Consider the following 27,369-nt stretch of genomic DNA (forward strand, 5'->3'; position numbering starts at 1 on the left):
TTCCCTCCCTTTCCCCCTCCTTCACTCCCACACCACCTCCTCCATTGATCTCTTCCCTTCTGCACATTCTTGAGCCATTTTTCCTAAGAACCCTAGTTTTTGGCCTTCTTCTCTATTAATTGCTAAACCTACCCAACAGCACATAGAGATTTACATACCCAAACACAAAATAAATACATATAACATAAGAAATATGTGCAGCTCAAAGGCCAAGGTGACCTTAGGGATTGAAGTCACACCCATTCTGGCTAGAATCAATGGCAGGCCAGTCCTTCAGCCTAATTGCAACCGGGTTCCTAGCCTAGACCGGCGTGGTTCGATTAAGAAAATATCGACACCACCACCACCTCCACTACCATTGCCAACTTCTTCTGCTAGTATTACTAGTCCTAGAACTACCAACAAGGCAGCTTCATCTTTGTTAACACCTCCCATTTCTCCCAAGTCAAAGTCCCCAAGGCCACCAGCAATCAAGAGAGGAAATGACCCTAATGGCCTCAATTCGAGTTCCGAAAAAGTTGTGACACCAGGAGGAACCACAAGAGCTAAGATTTTGGAGAGGAAGAAGTCCAAGAGTTTCAAGAGCGCTAGCGTTGGTGTTGATGCTGCTGATCATAATCATGGAGGTTTTGGTAATGGTGGATTCTCTGCTTCTAATATCGAGGCGTCGTTGAGTTATTCCTCTTCTTTGATCACCGAGGCACCTGGCAGCATTGCTGCTGGGAGGAGGGAACAGATGGCGCTTCAGCATGCACAACGGAAGATGAGGATTGCCCATTACGGCAGGTCAAAGTCTGCCAACTTTGAAGGGGTTGTTCCTGTTGATGCTTCTGGTAATGTAGAAGCCAAGGCAGCTGAAGAAGAGAAAAGGTGCAGCTTTATCACGGCTAATTCAGGTAATTTATAATCCTTAAATTATATTATTGGACTTAATTTGTGAAATGAAAATTATAAATAATGTTCCTAATTAACTGATTATTAATTGTTTTATTTTAATTTTATCTTTATCCTCAGATCCCATCTATGTTGCTTACCATGATGAAGAATGGGGAGTTCCTGTCCATGATGACAAGTAAGTCCAATTGAGCCTCTTTTGGACAAAAAAAAAAAAAAAAAAAAATTGAACCGCTGTACATAATGTTCCTCTGATAATATAACAGATAGGGTGAATACCAGACTGATAAAGTAGTCATTATATTTTCCTTTTTACTCATTTGGTTTCAATTTATTCATGTTGCAGGATGTTGTTTGAACTGCTTGTGTTAACTGGAGCTCAAGTTGGCTCAGATTGGACTTCCATTTTGAAAAAACGTCAAGATTTCAGGTGAGGCCTTGAATTTGTCATGCAAATTTTTACCAACAAAAATTAACGGGTGTATACAACGTTCTTCTTACAATAATTGATCACGTAACAAATTAGGATGAATGCAGGACCGATGATGTAGTCATTTGTCTTTTTTTTTACTATCATGCTTCTTCTCATTAGGTAGATGGGATCAAACATGTATGTTTCTGAAAAACTGCATTTTTATATACATTCCACCTCTGCAGGGATGCATTTTCAGGATTTGATGCAGAAACTGTGGCAAATTTAAGTGACAAACAGATGATGTCAATTGCTTCAGAATATGGCATTGAAATCAGCAGGATCCGAGGGGTTGTTGACAACTCTAACAGAATTCTTGAGGTAAAAATACTAAGGAAGCATCAAAATCTGCAATTTCTTGCCTTTTGTCCTCTTATCAAATCTTTTCCATCTAATCTGTCCCCTTCTTTTAAGGACCATTTTTTTTTTCCTGATCAATGATCACGCCTTCTTTTTATGGACTTGTTAAAGAACATTTTCATTAGTTTAAGAAAACCCATGAAAATAATGTAATGTTATTCAAGAGAATACTGCCTTGACCATCATTAACATCTTACTTTTATTCTTTTTTAGTTAAAGCATAATCTATGATTCTTTTCTTCTATTGTTTGGTGAAAAGCTTGACAGGTGCGGCATTCCAGCTGTTGTCCATGATGTTTGCAATATATAACTACAATAAAGAATTATTATTGACGTTTTGAATAATTATATGTATTCATCTTTCAGTGTAGGGTATTAGTTTGGAACGTTAGTAACAACTTTTTCTGCAAATATTATATAATATATATATATATATATATATCTCTTTTTCTTTTAACACTTGGAAAAGCTAATATGGCTTAGTTTAGTAGTTGTACTTAAGTGTTGTATTTATACTAATGAACTCAATTTTTTTTATAATTACTTGCAGATTAAGAAGGAATTTGGATCATTTGACAAGTACATCTGGGGATTTGTCAATGAAAAACCCATCTCACCACAATATAAATTAGGCTACAAAATCCCAGTGAAGACATCCAAATCAGAGTCGATCAGCAGAGACATGGTTAGGAGGGGATTTAGGTTTGTGGGTCCAACAGTTGTTCATTCATTCATGCAAGCCTCAGGCCTCACGAACGACCATCTGATCACTTGCCACAGCCACCTCCGATGCACCTTATTGGCTGCCTGCCGTCCCACATTGGAAGAAATTCTGTAGAATTATTGACATCAAAGAGAGAAAAAGAAGAAGAAAACCATGGACAAAATTATAAACCCTAATGCGTTCGATGATTAATATGTTAGAGATGTGTGTGCATATAGTTTGCTAACCATATCGAAGAAAAAAAAATAGTAGTTACTTGTGATGGTTGTGAATTGTGTGTACAATGTAGATTAGAGGAAAGGTTTGTGACTAGATATGTGAGATTTTAGTTAGGGTGTCGAAAATGCATCAACAGTCAGGATTCACGATTAGTATCGAGAATCCATCATTAATGGTTCAGATTCGCATGCATAGACGACTGATTTTAGTATTCATAATTTCTTTTAATTAATGTTTGAACTAGGCAGAGGTGATTGATAATTGGAGATAAAAGAAAGGTTTGGGATGGAGGGTGGTGGTGTAGTGGGAGCTGAAGGAGGAGACAGACATCATGTGCATATGCATTTGGGAGGCAAGGCATGTGTTGGATGTGTCAGTTTTTTGCTTTCTATTTCCATGTGACCCATCAAACTCTGAATGATTTGAATTCCTTTAACAGGCTGTGTGGGATACTACCATCATGTGTATCTCTCAATTGCTCTGGTAATTGAGTTATTAGTGTATTTTTCTAACTCCTTTTTTTTGCTTTGGGGGAATATTATACCCCATTGTATTCTTGGATTTGATGTGAGAGGTTTTGAGTGTTTTTTTTTAATCGATTGGCATGTACTTCTGTTCTGATTGCTGACTGGTGACTAATAATATATATACCTTTTTTAAATAGTTTTTTTTTTTTTTTTCTTCCAATAGAAAAATATTAGGTGAGATCAGCACTTTGTCAACGGTCTCGTACGAGACACCTACCTTTCCCTAAGGGGGAGGACTATTACATCTAGAAACTCTCCGCCTTCATGCCCGCCAAAGGGAGAGGACCTTTTTTAAATGTTTATTTACTAAATAAGTTAGGTATCTTCTTCTTAGTGTTAATTTTCAAAAAGGTTTGCTTGACATTTTGAAGGGCAGTCTGGACATTGGATGGCTTGAATAAGAATGGGTGTTCAAGTGCAGTAATTGAGAGGATAGGAAGTGGTATGTATGTTTGGACAAAGTAGAGGGCTTCACATGATTAGTGTTGACAATGGAATTATATAATGGACCTTATTATTTTGCACACTTACTTTTATTATTTGAAGTTAGACTAGTAAGAGTGAGAAAAATGGTTTGAATGCAAATTGAAATGAGTCAGAGAAGAATACTCTATTCACCAGGACAATTTAGAACTTGTAAATTCTGTACTTAAGCGAAAAATAAAGTTATTTATAGTATATGCTAAATGTTCAAGTGAATCAACGTAAACCTTCTCTATTTCTAATGAAACTTGTAAAATATGGAAAAAAAAGTGAAGGAAGGAGGACAAGCAATTTGTAAGCAAAAACCACCATGCGTAATTGCGCACTTAAGTTTTGGTTAAAGGAAAAAAAAAATAAAAGTAAGTAACTAAATTCTTATATCTTTAAAGAGTATCTCCAACGAACCTGTTAAAATAAAATACCTCCGGAGTCATTATTTATTGGTTGCAAAGAAAAGGAGCATGCTTATGCAGCTTTGGACTGGTATTCTCAAAGTTTAACCTATGCGGGGTGCAAAACCCCTAGTTTATGTTTGGTAGGCTGGTTGGAACAGGTTGTGATTAATTCAAATGAATATGAGTCCAATTCTTTGTTTATTGTGTTAAAATATGAGATGAACATGATTAGACATAATGAGTTATGAATTCATAATATAGTGAGTTATCTAACCTATCTTTATACATGGGTTACAAGTCATATATTACAAATCTCTGCCAATCTGATTTTATCTAAAGGCTTAATCATATCCAGCCCACCAAATGGGCCTCTAAGTCTTGCTACTGTTCTTATGACAGAGGCAGAAGCTCTTTCCACTTAAATAATAAAGGGAATATTTTTGCTAACCACCCTTAAGTGATAGTGATGCTCATCATCTTATTTATCATTATTGAAAAAGTTTAAATTTTGAGATCTATGTAGTGGATAGACACAAATCTTAAAATTTAAACTCATCCAATAATAATAAGTAGAGTGGTGACCATTACCATAATTTGAAGGAGTTGCACAAAAAAGCACTCAATAAAAAGAGCCACATGCCAATTTAACATGCGCTTAGGGCCGCGTTTTAGAACTTGGCACGAGTGTGCTTATGCAAGAATGCAAGTGCAAGTGAAACCAAGGTTTGATATGCTTTAGCTAGTTGAGGAGTGTTACAAATTTTTTTAAAATCCTGATTAAGTACACATAAAATATCATATACTCATTTATAATCTTGATTAAACACTATAATTTTTAAATAATTTAAAACTACGCATATCTATTTTTTTTTCTCCTCAAACCTAAGGCTTCTCATGTATATGTAAAAAGAAATATTATTAGACTGTAGTATTAAATAGCTTAATCACGCATATATTGAAAACAAAAAACAAAATAAAAGACAAAGGCCACATGTATGAGTGAAAACAAATTCTATGTTGGGCCTTCTAGCCAGGTTATATTCCAGCCCAAGCAAGAAGGAGCCAGGTCTCGAACAGTAATAGCAGGTTTTGCAGGGCTGAACAGGATTTAACAATAAGCCCGGATCTTCTTCTCCAATAACCGAACCAGCCCAGGGCCGGACCGCCGGAGGGGCCTGTAGAAAAAATCTGAACCGCCGCATATTTCCAGGACTCTCTACTTTCTCTCTCCCCTTCAAATTAATTCCATCGTCACTTTCCCTCTCTCTCCCAATCTCTCCTCCCATTTGTCCCCTTCTCTCCTTTTTCCTATGAACTCTGATCGATCCTTCCAAAAGTAGGGCACACCACAAAACCTAATCCCCACCTGATACACCGAAACGATGCCGCTTTTCGTCTCCGACGAGGACTTCTCCCGCCACGGCAACGACGCCGTTTGGGTGGCGGACAAGGCCGACGCCTATATTCGGGACCTGCAGAGGGAGCTAGAGACCGTCAAGGCCCAGAACGACGCTGCTTCCATCACGGCCGAGCAGACCTGCTCCCTCCTCGAGCAGAAGTATCTCTCCATCTCCGAAGAATTCTCCAAGCTCGAGTCTCGATACGCCCAGCTTCAGTCCTCCCTCGACAGCCGCCTCTCTGAGGTCGCCGAGCTCCAGTCCCAGAAGCACCAGCTCCATCTCCAATCCGTACGAAGCTCGATTCTGCTTTCAATTGTTTTTCCATTCTGTTGCTTTCTGCTTTAGGGTTTGCATGAACAAATTATCGCGTTTATTAATGCTTTTGAGTAGGTTACTATAGTTATATCCTACAATTCTATGCTTGTTGGGTTTTCGTTTTCGGTTTTCGTACGTATGAATATTTTTTATCTTGGTGTATTGATGTGTTTGGTCGTGCGTTGCTGTGTGTTCAGATTGGGAAGGATGGGGAGATAGAGAGGATTAAGGCGGAGGTGTCGGAATTGCACAAATCGAAGAGGCAGTTGATAGAGTTGGTGGAGCAGAAGGACTTGGAGATTAGTGAAAAGAATGCCACCATCAAGTCTTATATCGACAGGATTGTAAGCTTTCTTGCATTTTCCCATTTGGCATTTACGAGGTGGAAGTTGAAACCTTTATCTGCCATACATTTAGTGACATTTTCACCTCCTCTTTATTGATTCTGAAGGTATTATCTTCTGACAATGCCGCTCAAAGGGAGGCTCGTTTGAGCGAAGCCGAGGCAGAATTAGCACGCACCAAGGCTGCATCTACTCGTCTATCACAGGTCAATCCTAAGTAAAATTTATTTATAGTTCACGTAAAAAAATGAATCTTTTTTTTAGTTTGCCATTCCACTATCATTCCACTATCTCTTATGCTGCTACATTTTAGTTAGAAAGTTGCTCACCGTTGGAAAATAATGTTAAGGGTGGTGGCTAAGTTGGTCAGGGCTAAGTAGTAGGTCCCTGCTATATTTCAACATCTTCTGGAGCATAAATGTGTTTACCATGCCAAATCTTATAATTTACAGGAGAAAGAACTTATTGAAAGGCATAATGTCTGGCTTAATGACGAGTTAACAGAGAAAGTTGACAGTCTTATTCGGCTTCGTAGAACGCATGCTGATGTTGAGGCAGATTTGTCTTCTAAACTTGCAGATGTAAGTGTAATTCTAACTATGACAGTAGATTCTCTATGTTTTATGTGGGCATATATAAAGCATAATGTTGAGGCAGATTTGTTTTATACAGACAGGGCATATGTCTTGGTAAGCATGCCTATACACATATATTTTTGTATTTACTTCTTTGTGAATGTACTTGATTTTTAATATTTTTAGGTTGAGAGACAATTCAATGATTGCTCTAGCTCTTTAAAATGGAACAAGCAAAGAGTGAGCGAATTAGAAGCCAAGCTAACGTCTTTGCAGGAGGTGGGGATACATTCCATTTGGTGTTTAAAATATGTTTCGTGTGGCTCTTTAGTTATGTCTGAACTGATTTGTTCATACTTATTTCACACTTATAGGAGCTACACTCATCTAAAGATGCTACTGCAGCCAATGAAGAGCGATTAACTGCTGAACTCTCAACAGTGAGTTCCTTGAAATGTCTTTTATATTAAAATTTATTTTATTTAGCCATATGTTCGACTGGAGACGATGTGAATTGAGCTTTATATGTTATTAGTTAATAAAGCATTGGTAACTGGTTTTCTTCTTTGAGAATGTGGAAGACTAGTTACTTGTATGACAATAGTTGGCTTTTGTAATGACTTATTTTGTTATATTTAATGTGAAAATTTGTTGTTTTTGCAGTTAAATAAGCTTGTTGAACTATACAAAGAAAGTTCTGAGGAATGGTCCAAAAAGGCAGGAGAGCTTGAAGGTGTGATCAAGGCTTTGGAGGTGATAATTTCTCGGTTAATCTTGTTTGTCTTTATATTAGTTTTTATTTGGAGTTTCTGTACTATAATTTTCTCTGTGCTATCATGTAGACACATTTGACTCAAGTGAAAAATGATTACAAGGAAAAACTTGAAAGGGTAGAGTCTGCAAGAAATCAATTTGAGAAGGTAGATGTGTTTCTTCCCCTATTCCCATTGATGGGTTTAATATTTTTAAATTTTCATGAGCATAGTTATTCTGCAATTTTTTTGGGTCTGATGATATGATTTGAAGTATGCCATAATTTACTTTGTTGTTCTATTTCTGAGAATATATATTTTATTTATCTACTGGTGATGGGACATTGCTTGTAATTGTTTTTTCCCTTGTTATAATGTCGTCGGCCCTGTTTATTTTCTCTGGACGTCCAGACAAAAAGGTGTGTGAGTTTCATTATGGTGTTTAGTTTAGTAAAGGCAGTGCGTAACAATGTTTCTCTGTTATTTTTGGCCCTTTTGGGTTGTGATGAGTATAGGAAGCAGCAGATCTGAAAGCGAAACTTGAAAAATGTGAAGCAGAAATCGAAGCTAGCAGGAAATCAAATGAGCTTAATCTTCTTCCACTCAGTAGTTTTAGCACAGAAGCGTATGTCCAACTTTATAGTGGTCAAAGAATTTTTGGTTTGTAGCTCTTATAAGACTAGTAATACGCAGGCATCTATTCTGTCTTATTTGATTTTTATGTTGCAGATGGATGAATTCATTTGAATCCCCTGACATTATAGAGGCTGATCGAGCAGTTGTCCCAAAGATTCCTGCTGGTGTTTCAGGAACAGCATTAGCAGCTTCACTTCTGCGGGATGGCTGGAGTGTAAGTAGTTATTTCAATATATTGCGAGTCATATTTTGTCATCTCTTCAGTTTATTGTTTGTAGTTTATTTCTTGACTTTTCAACTTAATGCCTCCCCTCCTTACATAGCTTGCAAAAATGTATGCGAAGTACCAAGAGGCTGTTGATGCCTTTCGTCATGAGCAGTTGGGAAGGAAGGAGTCTGAGGCAGTCTTGCAACGGGTATGATCTACATTGTGATTTATAATATGTCCTCTCTTCAGGAATGGATAATACTCAATATAGTGCCTGTGTTTGTTGAACTTGCATAAACTTGTGGGACTTGTGTTGCATACAGACTTTGATTTCTCAATAAAAGCTTATTATCAAATTATTAATACGTCCCCTCTTTAGGAATGGACAATACTCAACATAGTGCCTCTTTTTGTTGAACTTGCATAAAATTGTGGGACGTGTTTACACACATTTTTTTTTTCCTGATAAACCTTTTGTCAAATTACTAACCCAATTTTTTGTGTTAGGCTGATTTACGTCTGTGTTGACTCCGATTATTGCAGGTTCTATTTGAATTGGAGGAGAAAGCGGAAGTCATTTTAGATGAAAGAGGTATATTCTTATATATATATATATACATATTATATAGGAGGTATATTCTTATATTGGTAGCAGTCATGTTTTACTATTGCTATCAATGATCATCTTTTTCAGCATCAGGAATTGAGACATTATATTCTATTGTTTGATATTTTGTGTTTGAGAAGTCTATTGCATGCTAGGATGAGGAGCAAAAATGTAAATTATAAGAAATGTTTTATGCGGTATATGAATAGGCATTCCCCTGGATTACTAAAAGTCCAACTAGTGATGCTTGATTAGCTCTGAACAGCCATTATAAAGAACAAAGCACATTTGTTGCCTCCCTGAGCAGGTTTGTACATCTCAATTGTGAGCCCAATTTCAGTTGCAACAACACCATTTGCCGTCTTTAGGTCCTTCACTGTTAGGCTATACAAAAAAGAGTTGGACTTCTGGTTTACAAGTTTGGCACCTCATCTAGTTGTTCTGGACAATTTCTACTGCTGCGTAATTTGTTCATATAAATGTCCACGTTTAAGCTAACAAGAGCACAAGAAAAGATCTATTATTTTTACTTCTGATTGATCATATGATTGAACCATGTGTTTATTATTACAAAACAAATTACGACATACTATTTGTTGTACTGAAATTATTGTTGTCATCTATGCAGTTGAACATGAGAGAATGGTTGAGGCATATTCTTTGATCAACCAGAAATTGCAGAACTCGATTTCTGAACAGGCATACTTGGAGAAGACCATCCAGGACTTAAAGGTCTTTGACGTTATCCTGATTTTTGAGATACTTCTTTTTTCTCTGCCATATCTACTTATGCATTTCTTTTCCAGGCTGAGTTAAGGAAGCATGAGCGTGACTACACGTTTGCACGAAAAGAGATTGCTGATCTCCAGCGAGAGGTAATAGAAAAGTGCAGACTGATAATAAGATGCGTTATCGTTTGATTGACTATTCTTTAAAAAAATCTTGTCTTTGGCTTGTCTATAAAGTGGCAATGTTATATAACCTTCATCTGTTCAATGTACCAGTAGTAAAAATACTCTATACGGATCATCATCCACATTTTACTAACTAATCAGGCCTTTCAGTGGATCATGGTAAAACATTACGCATGAACATTAAGTTGTATCACACCGTATCCATATCCGTATCTATGCTTCGTAGGTATCACAAGATAATTCACTATATTAATCAAATACCCATTGTTATATTTCAAGATGATGTGCTCTTATTTGTCTCTAGATTTATATCATTTTGGTTAAGAATAGTCTAGTGTGACTCATTTAAAGTCTTTCTGATTATGTCTTCTTTTACATTCTGAATTTGTTTTTAGAATTGTAAGAACATTCGATCATTTTTGTTAGTAAAAAATATCATGTTAAAATTTATCAAATTCGTAGTAGTTAATATAAATAATATTCAATCAATGGATGTATACGATTTATGCATGATATAATTTTACAATGTAAGTTTGGGAATTTCAGACACTTAATAATACACATGCATCAATATGCTATTGTACTAAATCCAGTGCTTGTATGCATTTTGCCTGACTACACTGCATGATGTTTTACAATATAACCTGTTGCCATAGTTTGTGGTGTCCATTATCTTTCAATGTCTATTAGAAAATACACTCCTGCTAATTGCAAAAATGTTCGAGCTTGATTGGTCACGATGAGTTTAAATTTTGTGCTTTTTTGTTTTATTCCATTATTTAATTATCTTGTGTTCTATGGTAACCTGTAGGTTACAATCCTTCTGAAGGAATGCCGTGATATACAGCTTTGTGGGATATCATCTGGTCATGATAGTCATGACTATGGTACTGTTGCCGCTGTTGAGATGAACACTGAATCTGATGCTGAGAGGGTCATATCTGAACATCTTGTAAGCTTGATGCTCATTTTCCTTAATTTGACACTTACAACACGTGGTTTTTTTTTTTTTTTTTTTTTTTTGTATGGCTGATTTTATCTAATTTCTTTTGGGTATAACAATGCAAACAGTTGACCTTCAAGGACATAAATGGACTAGTTGATCAGAATACGCAGCTCAGGAGCCTTGTTCGCAATCTTTCTGACCGGCTTGAAAATAGGGAAATGGAGTTCAAGGTTGGTCTGAGTTTCAATGTTTGTCAGTATGGAGCTTGTTTGTTTAGCTTAGTAGTTAGTACTACCACCTTGGCTTGTGAAAACTATTTGATGAGTTGGTGTGAATCTTGAACTACAGGAGAATTTTGAAATGGAGATAAAGAAACACAATGATGAAGCTGCCTCTAGAGTTGCGGCAGTGTTACAAAGAGCTGAAGAGCAAGGGCGCATGATTGAATCCCTTCACGCCTCTGTAAGCTCTTCTTAAGCCTTCTGAGGAGCAAGGGCGCACATATTTGTCGCTTTTACTATTTTTTTTTTATAAACTTTTTGTTATGGAAATCACATACTGATAATGAAAGGATTGACCTGCCTCTTGCATCTTCATAATTTCTACCTAGGTTGCAATGTACAAAAGGCTATATGAAGAGGAGCATAAACTTCATTCGTCTGGTCCTCGTATAGAAGAGGCTGCTCCAGGTCTGCCTCTCGCAAACTACATATTTTTTAAAAAAGTCTGAAAATCAAAGGAAGTACAATTCATAAATATGCTCCCTCTCTCTCTCTCTCTACATATATATACGCACATATAGACCTCTAAAAAGGCTGTGACTATCTTCAGATTCGCCAGTAGATGGAGTAGTATTGTAAATTGAGACGTATTTTACTTCAATGCAAAAAGGTACTGTGGTACAACTTACTTATTGTTTTTTGCAGAAGAAAGGAGAACTGACGTAAAGCTTCTCCTTGAGAGTTCTCAGGTATTGTGATCATTGGACATTATCTAAGGAAGTGCATGTCTGGTATTGTTGTTACTTGGTAATCTGTACTGCTATAAAATATGATAGAAAATATAAACTAATGTAGGAAGCTACAAGAAAGGCCCAAGACCAGGCTGCAGAACGAGTGAAATGTCTGGAGGAAGATCTGGCAAAGACCAGGTAAACAAATCTGTTAATTGTCCTTCCTCAGAGATGTTTTATTGTAAACTTCATTATGCTTTTCATACGTGCATGTCTCTTGGTATTTGTCTAGACTTTTGACCTCTTGTCAAATTTTTCAATAGTTACTATTGTCATAATCCTGCTGCCTACTATTATTTTGACTCGTTAAAATAGTATAGTGTAAGTTTCTGCAATGCAGTTTTGCTCTCTTACTTGGTGTTTTATGGTCAGGAGCGAGATCATATCTTTGCGGTCAGAGCGTGACAAGTTGGCTTTGGAAGCAAATTTTTCTCGAGAGAGGCTTGAGAGCTTTATGAAAGAATTTGAGCATCAGGTGATCTTTTTTTCGGAATTTGTTACCAAATATTGCTCTCTGCGCATGGTTCGTTTTTATATTTCTATGTGTGTGTATTTTTTTTTTTAATCTTTTTATTGTTTAAGTTAATATTGGCGCGGTGTGATATGACTAATCTCTGTTCAAGTGTTAATTTATGTTTTCTTGTTGGTAATGCATAAATTATCAGAGAAATGAAACAAATGGTGTTTTAGCAAGGAACATTGAGTTCTCTCAGTTGATAGTTGACTACCAACGAAAGCTGCGTGAAAGTTCTGAATCTGTTCAAACTGCTGAGGAGCATACTAGGAAGTTGACCATGGAGGTGACGCTTATTATCTTAGTTGCAAATCATGGTCACATTTGAAAGTTCTCACTTTACATCTTGTTTCAATACAGGTGTCTGTTTTGAAGCATGAAAAGGAAATGTTGGAACATGCTGAGAAGCGAGCTTGTGACGAAGTTCGTAGTTTGACGGAAAGGGTCCATAGACTGCAGGCTAGCTTGGACACTATTCAGAGTGCCGAGGAAATTCGTGAGGTAGCTCATTGCACTTTTGTTCTTTTTAAGTTAATTTTTATTGGATGTTTATGTTCGTCCCTCACATCTCATTTATGTATTTGATTTTATATCGTGCAACTACAGGAGGCAAGAGCTGCTGAGAGGAGAAGACAAGAAGAGTATACGAAACAAATAGAGGTATGTACTCATAATGCTCCACCTTTGGTTTCACCTCTAACTTCACTTGTGTACGTGACGCTTTAGATTTTTTTCTTCCTGGTTGATGGGGTTGTTGTCTATGGGTTACACTGTTAATTTGATCCATGTGGAAGCGTTCCAATTGAAACCATACTTACGTTAAGGTATGTTATTTAAGGGTGTAAATATTACAAAGTATGATTACATTTTCAGAGGGAGTGGGCTGATGTCAAGAAAGATCTACAAGAAGAGCGAAACAATGCCCGCACTCTTACACTTGACCGTGAGCAGTCCATACAAAACGCCATGAGACAAGTTGAAGAAATGGGAAAAGAGTTGGCTAATGCTTTGCATGCTGTTGCATCTGCTGAGACTAGAGCTGCTGTAGCTGAGGTCTTTTTCCCCTTCATTTTCATATTCTATATATATTCTCCCCTATATGTTTGTAAGCACAATTTCAATTAGCCCTCAGAATACGCTCATGTATCATTGTTATCCCGTTTAATCTCTATGATTTACAAGTCAAGATTTGAAGTTTTTGTTGATAACACAGGCTAAACTGACCGATTTGGACAGAAGGAGTAAATCCTCAGATGTGAAGGTATATTTTCTAATAAGCAGTATTCTTTACATGTTTGAAGTTCTTTTGTGATATATGTCATATTCTTAAACATTTTTCGATTTTCCTTAATACGTACTGACTGATATGGTTTTCCCCTGCATCTCTTTACATATGATGCAGGTTGTTGATGTCGATGGTGGGAGTGTATCTTCCTCCTTGACAAGTGATGAGGTAAGTTCTGCCGTTTACCTGCCTATTTCTTGAATGTTGGCTACCTTTTCTTTGTTAATTGTTTTCCGGGGTTGCCATTTGTAATATAATGCTTCTGTTTTTTCTTTTGGTACTGATATTGATATTTCAAATTTCCATAGATCCAATCTATGCATTTGTTTATTTTCATTTTGTTGACAGTGGTTGTTTTTTATTTGGGAGCATGTACCATTCTTTGTATTGAGTTTGAATCAGTCGATCCTGACATTGACTTGGTTGATTAGGCTTTGGTGGCATTGCATGCTGCAAAGGAAGAGATTGAAAAATTGAGAGAGGAAGTGCAAGCTAACAAGGATCACATGCTACAGGTACTTAGTATTCCTTGACTTGCTTAATATCTTAAAGCCTATTCAAACTTATGATTTATCTCTATTTTAATTTCACAGTATAAGAGCATAGCTCAGGTAAACGAAGATGCATTGAGACAGATGGAATCTGCCCATGAAAACTTCAAGATTGAGGTACTAGTGTGTGTATATGATTTTGGTTGAATTAGTACTCCAACGTCTGTCAGTTGATAGTGAATTATGATCCCAATTACTTTACAGGCTGAAAAACTGAAGAAATCTCTTGAAACCGATCTTCTTTCTCTAAGAGAGAGAGTATCTGAACTTGAATACGAGTGTAGTTTGAAGTCTCAAGAAGTTGCTTCAGCAGCTGCAGGGAAGGAAGAAGCTCTTTCTTCCACTCTATCAGAAATTACAAGTCTAAAGGAAGAAACCTCAACTAAAACGTGGGTTTCTCTTATTTTTCATTATGTCATGAATTTGATTATTCCATTTGGCATCTCATCTCTGTTTTGTTTGTAGTTCCCAAATTGTGTCACTGGAGATTCAGATATCTGCTTTGAAAGAAGACTTGGAGAAAGAACATCAGCGATGGCGTTCTGCTCAGGCCAATTATGAAAGACAGGTTCATCTGCATGTGTTTTTATGCTTTTTCTTGTATAATAAGGTTTGAGTGATTGTTGCTGTTCAATTAGAAAAATGGTTTATAAACTTATCCAAACTGGGACAATTGATGCTCATTGATTCAACTGGTCCAACAGGCCTGTCCTGTCAAGGTTTGAAATGTTGGAGTTTTCTTGGCAGCAGCTTCTTAAAGTCTTTTACTCTATGGGGTCGTGGTTTGATAGTGGGGTTTTTGGTAGATTTTTCTCGTTTACTTGCATTGCTTGTGGGAATTAAATTTTAAGGCTGTGATCAAGTCCAATCAGCTGAATATTTCTTTGAATATGTAAATAAATGTTTTTTCAGAAGTTGTACATGCACTTGTAAATTAGTCGTCAAAGGATCTAATACCCGGATTTATCCCCAATAAAGGATGTCAATCAAACAATGATTTCTAGAACCTTTCCTTCAGCAGCTGTTCAGCACTGAGATTGTCATGCTTTACATATATTTTACCCTCATATACATTTTATTCACTGTTGGCTAAGGAATGATTCTTTATCTCGGTCAGGTTATCCTCCAGTCGGAGACAATACAGGAGTTGACTAAGACATCGCAGGCTTTGGCTACGCTCCAGGAAGAAGCGTCAGAGTTGCGGAAATTGGCTGACGTACTCAAAAGTGAAAATGTAACTTTACTCTCTCGTGGGAATTGTTGGTTTGCTGCAAGTCTTGTTTGGTTGTGTTATGCAAGCTGATTTTGTTTTATTTTACTTACAGAATGAACTCAAGTCTAAGTGGGAATTTGAGAAGGGAATGTTAGAAGAATCCAAAAATGTTGCCGAGAAGAAGTACAATGAAATCAATGAACAGGTTATTGAAGTGCATATTTAATCTGCTTTTGTTATGATTTGCAGACTGACATCTTTTCCAGTCAGTTTTATGTCAAAATCTTGAGGTCGAGTAAATTGCTGTTAATAATCTGTACGAGTCAAGTAGTTGAAACCAGGTCCGGTCTTTGATAACCAGTTTTAGGACTTGATACGGAAGATGAAATTTGTGACTGAACTATGCATTTTAGCTGAATTCTGTGCCATATTTGATTTTTTCTTTTTTCATATTCCCTTGTCTTCTTCTGAAGCTCCAACTTTATATGCAGAACAAAATACTGCACAGTCAACTTGAGGCTTTGCACATTCAACTGACTGATAGAGATTGTGGTTCAGTTGGAACTTCTGCAAGCAATGCTCCAGATACTTCTGGTGATGCTGGTTTACAAAATGTGATAGGTTATCTTCGACGGACAAAAGAAATTGTAAGTTATTTTTGCTGCTATCAATATCCTCTCTTAACAGGCAGAGACATATATAGTATAATTTGATAGTATTATTGTTTTCAACTTGACAGGCAGAGACAGAGATTTCCTTATTGCAACAAGAAAAACTTCGATTACAGTCACAAGTGAGTTTGTAAAAGGAGTTTTCTTTTGCTTATCCACCATTATTTGTTATTTTATACAAATGGAAAAATGAGGTTGTGATTAAACTTTAACTCTTGACATGAAAAAAGCCTAGTAAATGTTGCCGTGTTGTCGTAGAAATTTTCAGGAGGTCTTTTTGTTTTTATTCCAATCATGTGATGGTACTATGTGTTCCTGCATTTAGCCTGAGGATGTTTGTCTGTTGTGATTTTCGTATTTCTTATGTGTTATCATGGTTATTCATCGGTCCTTGGTTGAATTCATGCACTCATTTTATATTTGCTTTTGTAGCTTGAGAGTGCCCTCAAGGCTTCAGAAACAGCCAAGTCATCACTTCATGCTGAGCGCACGAATTCAAGATCAATGTTCACGGAGGAGGAAATGAAATCCTTGCAACTACAGGTTAGTTTCATTTCGTCGTGTAGTATTGTTCTCAAAGTTCAGATGTATATTATGCTTCTTAGCTGTTATCCTATATCTCTTTCCATTATTTTGTTGTACTGTAGTGCTTCTCAAACCACATGTGCAGTGTCAGTATATTCCACACAAGTGTCTGACCTTTGTTTTATTTGACACTGAACTCTCTATTCTGTGTTTCTGTGGACATTGCACAGCAGACTATTTTGAGATTATATCCCAATACCTACTATTTCCCCCTTCTAACTTTATGCTGTCATGATGAAATGTCTTTGCAGGTTAGAGAAATTAACTTACTTCGTGAAAGCAATATCCAACTCAGAGAAGAAAACAAGCACAATTTTGAGGAATGCCAGGTATTTGAATATTTTGACTGCTGGAAGTCCTTATTTGAGGATTCTCTCTGTTTAGATAATTGTTTTTCATCCATGTAAATGTGACTCATTTTTTTTTTTATTTTGTTTCAGAAATTGCGTGAAATATCACAAAAAGCTAATGCTGAGACTGAGAACCTAGAGAGATTGCTACAGGAGAGACAGATTGAGTTGGAAGCCTGTAAGAAAGAAATTGAAATGCAAAAGTCAGAGAAAGAACACTCAGAACAGAGGGTTCGTGAGGTATTGATCTTGGAACTGCTTTCTGTCTCTCTTTTGCACTTGCATCTAGTAATTGCAAAACTATATGTTAACAGTCCATGATGGGGGATTCTCTCTCTCTCTCTCTCTAGGATTTTGTCTTATTCTGAGAACTATACACTATGAACTATCCCTGCACACTTCAACCTAGTATAAACATAGACATACGTAGTAATAGTCCAGAGAGCTAGATTTCAATAATTGTATATCTATGCCTGGTAGCTGAAAGAGTCATTTGGACCTTAATACCATTAGAAAAGTTGTACAGTCTGCCGATTTTGTGGCAGTACCTGCTGCAGATATATGTAGGCATGCACTTAGTAAATAAACACATCCAATATTCTAATGTACTCTCTTTCTTGAAGCTACTTGAAAGATATAGAAACATTGATGTTCAAGATTATGATCGCACAAAGGAGGATGTTCATCAGTTGCAGGTAGGCTGACACCTTTATAAGCAATGTTAATTGCTTTAAGCTTGCTTTGCTCCTGTTAGTTATTATATCTTCGCCTTTTATACTGACATTTTATCGTTGATATGTGTGAATCCTTGTCCACTTAAAAAAGATGTTGAAAAGCATTACAAATTACGGGTGTATTTTAACCTATTGTTGATGTTTTATCAAATGGTTATGTAACTTATGTTAATGCATGCGATAAACTTCCAACTTGTTTGTGCCTTTTTTGGTTTAGTTTTTTATTTTGATTATCTGTACATTAATTATGTGAGTAGGGCAACAAACTATGGTGTGCGTCCATTTGTATCTTACTTTGTTTCAGTTCCCTTCAAATGTTTATATGATTTCTCGTTCGTACTTTTATCATTGTTACTGTATACATCTTTATTTTATTTTCATCATTTATGTCCTAAGAAAAAATTGGAGGAGAAGGATTCTCAAATAGTAGAAGTCAGGAAACTTCTTTCAGAAAAGTTGGAGACTGTATCACGTCTGGAGCGAGATATTGCTAACTCCAGATTGGAACTGACTCAGATGGAGAAGAGAATGAGTGACGCTTTGCAAGTTGAGGTACATCTTAGTTTCTGTATTCTATGACCAGATTTGGAGAAGTGCTTGCCATTGGATTTCTTATGCAATTCTGATGTATACCCTTCCCATGGCTTCCTTGCACAGGCAAGTCTAAAATCAGATATCGAGAAGCAAAGGAAGATCACTGCTCAGTATAAGGTTTTTAAAAGTTTCATGTCCTTTATAAGGAACAATTGTTACCTGAAATTAATTGCATATATTATATGTAATCCTCTCTTGACTAGTTTTTGACATTTGGAGTTGTGCTTATAAGGTGAAAACTATTCTTATTTGTTGGTTGGTGATTAACATTCATTAATTCTGCAGAGGAGGCTTGAAATGTTCTCAAGAGAAAAAGAGACCCTTTCAAAAGAAAAGGAGACACTATCAAAGGAAAGGGAGGAACTGAGCAAGGAGAATCAAGCTCTTTCTAGACAGCTGGAGGAACTCAAATTAGGTAAGTTTAAACCATCCATCAGTCCTTTTCCACTCATTCGTGATATATATTATAATCCACTCATCTATCTGTTTCTGTTATTTGACTGTATCTTACAGCGAAACGAGCATCAGGGGATACTACCGGGGAGCAGGCAATTAGGGAAGAGAAAGACCAGAAAATTCAGGTTGAACTTAATAGACATTTTTGCTTTTCTGTATCTCTTTGACCTCGTTAGCAAGTTGTGACTTATTTACTATGATCGCCAGCTTCTGGAAAAGCATTTGGAGAGGCAGAGAGAGGAGCTGAGAAAGGAGAGGGACGAAAATCGTATGGAGAAAGCAATGCGCAAGAAGATGGAGAAGGCTGTAACGGATTCCTATACTAATGTTGACCAGGTTTTCTATCTGTCCGTTGTAGTAAATTCCATATCAGTTAAAGCATTCTACCAGTATATCCTAGGGTTTACTTCTGGAATTCAGCTGGACATGTTCTTAGTACTTTAATCTCAATGTGGATATAAGCTGTACTACGAAGTGATGCATGTGATGTTTTTTGCTTTAGGACAAGACGAAGTTCATGAATGAACTCGAGAAGCATAAGCAGGCTCTGAAGCAGCTTTCAGAAGAGCTTGAAAAGCTAAAACATGCAAAAGACAGTCTCCCTGAGGTATGATTGTTATTTATCAAACCGGAAAGCAGATTCCTTTCACTCCCCTTATGAGTACCTATATTCTAACTTGTTTTACGTACATCATATTTCAAAACCATGTTTTATACTTGCTATTTCACCTCGGTTTGTTTTAATAGTATATTCCATGTATCTCAGGGCACCTCAGTTGTTCAACAACTATCGGGAACCATACTGGATGGTCTTGCTGCTGCCTACAGCTTAGCTGTCGAAAATTTTGAAAAGACAGCACATTCAGTTCACAATGAGTTTGGAGCTCACGGTGTTCTGGCAAACACTCCTCCAGTTGCAGATACTTCATTAGTGGCTACCTCTGGTACTTTTGTTGAGCGATTCTTTTTATACTGAGGATTGGTGTACTTCATTTTTTTATTTCCATCGTTTATTTTGTAAATGCTGCTAGTTCTTTATTCACGTGTAAATTCGTTAACCTTTGTGTGCCATGCAGGTACTGCTCAAGCACCCACTGTTGTGCCTTCAATGAGTCCTGTGAAGGGCTTAGTATCCAAAGCGACTGAAGAAAGCGCAAAGAGAACCACTTTGCCCAAAACCAATGTCGAAACTCGCAAACCAGGAAGGAGATTGGTTAGGCCCCGTCTTGTAAGACCTGAAGAACCACAAGGTGATGTAGAGATGTCAGAGATCGAAGGGACCCGCAATGGGGGCAAACAAGCGCAATCGAATGAAATGGAAGTTCAAGGCAATGCTACTTTGACACAACCGCTGCTTCGGAAACGTCTGGCTTCTTCATCTACTTCTGAGTCCCGTGAGGAAACAAATAATCAAGGGGAAATTTGTCCTGATGTGGCAGCACCTGTGTCAAAGAAGTCCAAAGGTTCAGATTCTCCACAGGGGAGTGAAGGGCAGCCATCTACTATTTCGGAGAATCTTGGGAGTGTTCCAGTCAAAGATGAACCTTTAGACATCGCTGTTGATTTGCCGCAAGGTTCAAATGAGGAAGCTGCTGTTGATGCTGAGAAAGAAGAAACTGAGACTGCTGGGGAGAAGGTTGAAGAGCCAAATGAAGGACAGTTTGATGGTTCGAGTCAAGTTGAATCACAACCTGAGAAGGATAGTGATTTAGTGGAGAATGTGGATGGGTCAGATGGAAAAGATATGCCATCACACGATGGAGCCAAAGATCAGGTTGAGCTGGAGCAACAGTCCAGTGATTTTGGAGGAGACCGAGAAGAGGGAGAGCTGGTCCCTGATATTTCTGAGCTTGAAGGTGGTGATACGATGGCCAGTCCTGAAATAGGGGAAGTTCAACCTGAACCTGTAACAACTCCTGAGGCTTCCCCAGCTAGGGGCGATGATTATGGTGTTGCTGCTGGTTCTGTTGTGGATATTGGTGAGGTTAATTCTCCAGAGATTCTTAATGGTGAGAAAAATGATGACATTGATGCAACTGAAGAAACCGCTGATGGTTCCGATAAGTCAATTGATGGTAATGACCAAACTGCGATGGAGACTGATCATGCTGCCGAAGCTACCTCAGTAATCGTGGATACCACTTCAACAGGTGCCGAAGCTACCTCAGTAATCGTGGATACCACTTCAACAGGTACCACATCGGAAGTTAGCATTTCAAAACAAACTAGTCCCAGTCTTGCGGCAGAAGAGGTGAGACAGGTGTCTCCAGTGACTAATCCGTCAACTACCATAAATATAACAGAACGAGCCGTGGTGAATGCACGCCGAAGACAACAGGCAAGAGGGCTTACAACATCACCAAGCCCAGGTCGTGGTGGACCAGCTGGAAGACAAGGTGGGAGACCTGGACGCGGACGCGGACGTGGACGAGCTCGTGGGTCAACATCTGGCGATCAAGGGTGAGACCAAAATTCATAAGAAATTTACGCTTTATCCCCCATACTGCCATTGAAAGGGCACAAATTTTTTCGATGTTCGAAAATCGGATATGGATTTTGGAAAGATGTTAGTTGGAGGATAAGTGTTTTGATGTTCAGCGAGTAGTATGTAAATCCATTTTTGCTTCCTCGACGATGGAGCACCTGCCTAATGTTTTGCATAGTGTACTTTCTTGTTGCGGGAAGGACACGAACACGACCTGTTTCGCTCGTTATATTATTAACGTTTACCAAGTTTCATTTGGACCATCATAGTTCTGCCTTTTGTGTTGGAGTTCTGCCTGGTTTTTCGGAAATGGTTGGTCTCAAACTTTCCGGCTACCTCATCGCTTCACCGGACTGGATTGAGTCACTCAACATTTTTGCGGTGAAAATGCGCGTAAATTAATTGTTTGCGATTTTGGTATGGTCACACTGTATACGCGATAAAAAGCGATAAAAAAGCGCGTAAATTTTTTTTTTTAATCCGTTTACATTTACATTTACAGGAAGAAAATAGGAAACTACAACAATAACAATGTCATATACCTGTAAAACGGGAAACTACAACAATAACAATGTCTTATACCGCTAAGGGAAACTACAACAATAACAATGTCTTATACTGCTAAGTAGCGTCGTCTGTATGAATTCTCTAAGGCCATTGCGCTCAGCTGTATGAATATTTTCATAAATAAACTATCATTTTTTTTCTTGCTTTTTTTTCTTTTTTACAATTACAATTGTGAATTTCAGGAGAACTAAGTAAGAGGTGGGAACACAAAACAAAGAACCAAATACACTTTCATGCTGAAGAACAAAAGCTATACGTATGCAGGCAGAGGAGGGAGAGAACTTGGATTCCACAGGCATATGAATCGTTAGGTGCTTCCAAAACCAGCATTTCGTACCTCGTTTTTTTTCGACGGAAACTTGAAAGGGAAACAGCGACACCTCTTCATTCTTATGCCATTAAATTTCATCTGCAAATTTACATATTTCAACTGCTGCTCGAAAACCGTTGACTCCAGTTTCTGGTTTATAATCTGTCATATGCCCATATCTCTGCATCCTTTCCTTTGCCTTTAACCTGAGGCCCCTACTCAGCACTGACACTTAACTCACTCATTTTCTGCTGCGACATAAATAACAATTCCTGGTTAACATTCCACGACGAAAACAAATTACAAGCAAACCGAAAGAAGAAATTTAACTCTCCCGCTTTGCCCTTCTACACTCCTCCCCTCTTTATGTCTATATATTTTTTTTCTTTGATTTATCGAATCCAATGCCTAAAGAAACGAGAGGAATGCAGGGGACAAAAGAAGAGAGCGCGGAAATCAATTCCCGTAAAATATAGTAATTATTATCCTATCTGAAAGAATAGAATAAAGTCCTATTTCAAAAACTTGAATGGCACAACACTCTCCACTTTGTTACCAGCTTTGTTCTTGCTTTATTCTTGATCCTTTATGCCAATGGTATTAGAAAACTAGAAAAGATTTTCATTGATCAAAAAGAATCGAGAGAAGGGAAGAGTCACGGCATACCTGCAGTTCGTAGTAGGGTGTAGATTGTGTGATCCTCTTCTCCTGCATCATTTTCTGGCGGGTTTCGTAGAAATCAAAGTCATCCAGTATTGATGTCTTTGACATATGAGTTTTTAAAATGTTCAGCATTTCGATACCCTGAAGAAGTTTCACCTGCAAAATACAAATGTAATCTCAGATTTATGCTTGATCACACTGAGTGAAAAATACAATAAAATCAAACTTCTTGTTGGTTATGCACACCTCTTGAGTGTCTCTACTATTGGTCACGGGCTTGTTCTCGTTGTTCTCAAGTATTATATGTCGTAACTGTGGGTTTGGGACGTCTTTTATGATATGCCACTTGACCGGAAAATAACCATTCCACTTATCCTGCTGCCAGAAATCCATGTTCTTATTGAAGTCGACACGACCAATCATCTCAGCTACTCCACAAAACTGACCACTAGCATTAACCTGAAACGCATCATAAAACAGACGGAAGCAAAGTTGGTATTAGTAAATCATTTTAGAGACCAAAGGTCCAAAAGTCTGCAGTAGGAAACTCCTGCGCAAAAATATAAGCTCTAAGTCTCGAGCATACCGAAAAGAAGAGGAAGATGGGACACTTGTAGCCCTTCTGTGCCATCTTCTCTTGTGCATCTTGATATGCACTATCCAACCTCTTATTTCCATTGGGAGTACTAGCCCACACATTGTATTTGATGCTTTTATGAATATCATCTTCACTGTAAGATTTGATGACAAAGAAAAGTGCTTGCTCGTATTTGGTTGGAAAGTCCGGGAGGTTATATTGATCCTTCCTGATGACAGAGGCTATGCCATCAGATTTTTCATTCTCCTTGTCAGCTCCAGGCACCAATGCACCTTTAGGATTGGTTGTTCTGGGGCCATGGTTCTTCTCATTAAATAGATTAATATCCTTAATGCCATTAGCCTTACTTCTTGGTTTCAACTTGTCAGGGCCACCCCAGCCCCTTGCATTTGGTTGTAAAGTCGGAGAATTGTTTGGATAGAGCAGTCCGCCTGTCCCTTGGTTATAGACCGGAACCTTTGATACCGGAAAGTAGCCTTTCGCTAGTGCATCTGTTTGAAGACTTGGGGGACGCAGCGAGGCCTAAGATCATTGAAAAAATCATCAAAATTTCCCAAGATAAGGGAATATAACGCCACCGGCACAAAGAAAAAGTACTCTACCTTGTTTGCTGGTTTTGACTGATTTTGTGCACCATAACCTGATGAAACATCCAACGGCTTGGGAGATTTAGAGAGTGGAGCACGAGTGTGACTAGGGGAAGAGAAATTAGGTTTATAGTGCGGTGTTTCTAAGACTGCATTGTGGGGACTTCCGACTGTTCCATCTCCAACAACAAGAGATGGATCCCACAAGTAGGGTGATTGGACGAACTCCCCATAAGGAAGAAGAGAAGGGTTATATCCGGGGGACATAGGAGCTTGGTAAACAGGGCTCAGGGAGGGATACATCTGTTGACCAACATATTTCCCATCACTACCGATTGGAGAAATGGGCATGTATGGTGAGTAGGGATCATAACCAGGCTGAAATCCTGGCATCAAGTAGACAAAAGATCCATTATCTGCTTGCATGACCTAAATGGAGCAATAGTGACTATAAGATCAGTTTGTTACAAATTGCACACAGCAGAAGTAATCTAAAGGCAATTTGAAATCAACAGCCATATGAATCCAGATACATGACAATGTCTTTCGTGCGCAATCGTGAATTAGATAATGGAACTTACTGGATATTGCATCTCCATCCCGGTTCCACCGACATAGTATCCATTGTTTTCCATTTCATAACCTGCGCACGTGGTAATGATAAGATGTTACAAGTAGTCTAAGAACACGAATTATGGACCGTAGTTATGAGAAGCTGCTGCAAACCTGGATATGTGTATCCGTAATATGCAGTTGGCGGATAGGAAGTCAGGGATTCATAATCTGCATCTGCATCACTTTTTCTTACACTGGCATTTGTATCTCCCACGGTCGATATACATGATGCTGTATCAGATGGGCTCCCATCCTTGCTGTGAGCCTAAAGACACACACACACACACACACACACACAAACAAACAAATTCACAAATTAGGTTTTCATGGATCATAAAGCAAGCAGACATAAAATCTACGAATCACGCATCGAAATCTAAATATTCAACATGGTAACTCAATATAAGGTACAAAGCTAAGCTTTAGGCCTAAAAACCAAATAATTATTGCAACAAAATAAGGTCTTGCACTTCCCCTCTTGTTTCTAGCCACATTGATTGAATAAAGCGACGGGACAGAAACAAGCAGGAAGAACAGGAGGAGAAAAAGGGAGTGTGAAAGTAAATTATGGCATACAATACCGGATTGGAATTGAAGAATTCTGTGGATTGGACATGTGGGTTTGAATCTTTCTCTTCTTCCTCCTCTTTTCCAAGAGCTGATCATACAAAATCAAGATCAAAGAGTTAAGCTTAAACAATCACAGAAACAAAAAATTCAGAAAAATAAAAATAAAAAAGAAAGAAGAGGAGATTACATACAGTTGTGATGAATTTGAGGTGCAGCAGCAGCAGCCATGGCCTCTGTCCAAAGGCAAAGAAAATCCTTTGAATCAATCAAATAAAATCAAACTAAAAATAAAAAAAACAAAGATATTTTTGGGGTGTGTTTGTTATGGAAGAGAATCCTATGTTTCCTCAAACAATATTAAAATCTGTCTCTCTGTCTATCTATATCTATCAAGAACATCTAACGTTGTAACAACACAACAAATCCGGATAAAAATTGGCGCTCTGTAATCTCTGCTGCCCAAAACTCCAACAATCCTACTCTTCTGCTGCTGCTTTTACTCCTTAATTTCCACTTTTTCTTTCTTTTGGATTTTTTTGTTTTTTCCCAAAACAAAACCAAATTCCAATCAAACCCCAACAACAATCACCAAATCACAAACACAGAAGACACATAAAATTTTTGAATTGGAAAAAAAGAGAGAGAGAGAGAGAAATGGTTTTACTTGAGAACAACAAGAACAAGAAAGAGCTTCAAACAGCTTACAGCAGACAGAGACAGAGTAAAGTCAACAACAGCAATATCAACAATTTATGGCAAATGGACGGTGATGAGGCCTCCACGTCCTCTCCTTATTCTTGTTAAATATGTAAATTAATTAATTAAAGATTTATGATATATTGTTGCTTCTGCAATTATGCCGACATACTATTCTGGTTCTACTTTCTACTTCTGTTTACTGTTTTTTTTTTTGGCTATTTGTGGAATCTTTCTATTTTTTATCACCACCATCATCCTTTTATGGGTTAAAGTTTTTAACTTTTACATCATGCATGAAGCTGCTGCCTTTTTTAATTATTTTTTGTAATTTTAATATACTTGCAGTGCATACACGTAGCTTTCATGTGCGTCATCACCAGCCCATGCAGTCACCCAAAATTCCAATTATTTCAAAATCTCCGTTCATTTATTTATTTTTCTTCTTCTTCTTGTTTTCTTTTCGTGGTGGAATGAGTACCATTCAACATATTATGGCCTCTATAAAACCAATGCTAGTTCACGTCTCTTCCCCCACCCACCACCTCTCTACGGTCTCTACATTCCTCAGTCTCCATTTTTTATTTCATCCAGTTTTTAAATATCTTCAAATTCTCTTTTAATTGTTCCTTAAGATTGTACCTGGGAAATAAACTCCATAAAACAAACATGATGCACTGAATTGTGCATCAAAAACCTTTAAGCAAATATAGATTGGTAATTAACGTTGATACTAATTAAGAGCGCTTTAGAGCGTTTCGGAAATATGCTCAAAATACAGGTGTATACTTTTTTTTTAAACAAATAATATTATTTACACTTGAGGGTGGGGAAGTGAGTTAAGTCTCACAATGGGCTACCAACGATGGAGTTCAAATTCGCCTTTGACGAGAATCGAACCTAAGATTTCTCACTTACAAGTGAAGAAGAATATCACTAGACCGTAGTACTAAGTAACAATACCGATATATATTTACAACGTCTTTCCCGTTTAAAGATACAAAAAAAAAAAGAAAGGAAAAGAGCATAATAAACATTGCATAAGTGCGGGACGCTCTTTTTATCTTTGTCCGGGTTGAAATTCCTGGCAAGGTTTTTATCGAGGCCTATTGTTGTGCACTCTATCCTATTTTACGTACGTTTATTCCCTCTCTTTCATCAATGAATATCGTACATCTTCTCAACAAAAAAAAAAAAAAAATCACTTATGCTTAAACATATTGTAATTAATGGTGATACTGTGAGCGTTCTAGGGCGTCTTGAAAATCATTTATACACGAAGATGACGCTTTACCGTAGTGGCGGAAAGTAATTTTTCATATACTCTGGTGTAGCTTCAGTCTCCACCGATTTCTCTCTTCCTATCATTTAATAATTTAACCCATTAACGCTATCGTTTGTCAAAAAAATGTAGGATTAATCAAATAACATTATAATTGATCATTAATCGAATAAAGAGATATGACCCTAGTTTTCTTAAAGTTAATGATGATCCTGATGTTATGATTTTAATTATATGTGACTGTGAAGACACACGTATGA

General features: G+C 37.5%; 3 protein-coding genes across 5 annotated transcripts; 2 read left to right on the top strand and 1 right to left on the bottom strand.

Moving 5' to 3' along the window:
* Positions 1-3,895, top strand: LOC137729873 (uncharacterized). The gene is made up of 5 exons (XM_068468923.1): positions 1-896; positions 1,015-1,072; positions 1,241-1,324; positions 1,552-1,687; positions 2,277-3,895. Exons 1-5 carry the CDS (start codon positions 194-196, stop codon positions 2,562-2,564), a joined length of 1,269 nt encoding a protein of 422 aa, XP_068325024.1. The 5' UTR covers positions 1-193; the 3' UTR covers positions 2,565-3,895.
* Positions 3,896-5,258: 1,363 nt separating this feature from the next.
* Positions 5,259-21,482, top strand: LOC137728781 (nuclear-pore anchor-like). Its single transcript, XM_068467543.1, has 47 exons — positions 5,259-5,762; positions 5,987-6,133; positions 6,241-6,339; positions 6,586-6,714; positions 6,895-6,987; positions 7,083-7,148; positions 7,372-7,461; positions 7,551-7,628; positions 7,976-8,085; positions 8,190-8,310; positions 8,420-8,512; positions 8,848-8,896; positions 9,540-9,643; positions 9,718-9,786; positions 10,637-10,777; positions 10,897-11,001; positions 11,120-11,233; positions 11,382-11,460; positions 11,698-11,741; positions 11,848-11,921; positions 12,156-12,258; positions 12,449-12,583; positions 12,658-12,798; positions 12,904-12,957; positions 13,171-13,350; positions 13,511-13,558; positions 13,700-13,750; positions 14,014-14,097; positions 14,176-14,250; positions 14,338-14,522; positions 14,599-14,701; positions 15,251-15,367; positions 15,459-15,551; positions 15,838-15,993; positions 16,086-16,139; positions 16,450-16,560; positions 16,854-16,931; positions 17,043-17,192; positions 17,576-17,647; positions 18,083-18,238; positions 18,344-18,397; positions 18,566-18,695; positions 18,794-18,861; positions 18,944-19,072; positions 19,239-19,343; positions 19,503-19,680; positions 19,813-21,482. Exons 1-47 carry the CDS (start codon positions 5,457-5,459, stop codon positions 21,198-21,200), a joined length of 6,309 nt encoding a protein of 2,102 aa, XP_068323644.1. The 5' UTR covers positions 5,259-5,456; the 3' UTR covers positions 21,201-21,482.
* A 401-nt stretch (positions 21,483-21,883) lies between these two features.
* Positions 21,884-25,828, bottom strand: LOC137728782 (YTH domain-containing protein ECT4-like). 3 transcript variants are annotated; one of them, XM_068467546.1, is made up of 9 exons: positions 25,323-25,828; positions 25,143-25,219; positions 24,673-24,826; positions 24,528-24,589; positions 23,962-24,375; positions 23,348-23,881; positions 23,008-23,220; positions 22,765-22,917; positions 21,884-22,346 (listed from the first exon to the last, which is right to left on the bottom strand). In XM_068467546.1, exons 1-9 carry the CDS (start codon positions 25,357-25,359, stop codon positions 22,314-22,316), a joined length of 1,677 nt encoding a protein of 558 aa, XP_068323647.1. In that variant the 5' UTR covers positions 25,360-25,828; the 3' UTR covers positions 21,884-22,313. The 3 variants fall into 3 exon arrangements, with proteins under 3 accessions (XP_068323647.1, XP_068323646.1, XP_068323645.1); XM_068467545.1 differs by having other exon boundaries at positions 21,884-22,349; XM_068467544.1 differs by having other exon boundaries at positions 21,884-22,352.
* Between the last annotated feature and the right edge of the window lie 1,541 nt (positions 25,829-27,369).

This window comes from Pyrus communis, chromosome 3, assembly GCF_963583255.1.
Source record: "Pyrus communis chromosome 3, drPyrComm1.1, whole genome shotgun sequence".
In the NCBI taxonomy this organism is placed as follows: domain Eukaryota; kingdom Viridiplantae; phylum Streptophyta; class Magnoliopsida; order Rosales; family Rosaceae; genus Pyrus; species Pyrus communis.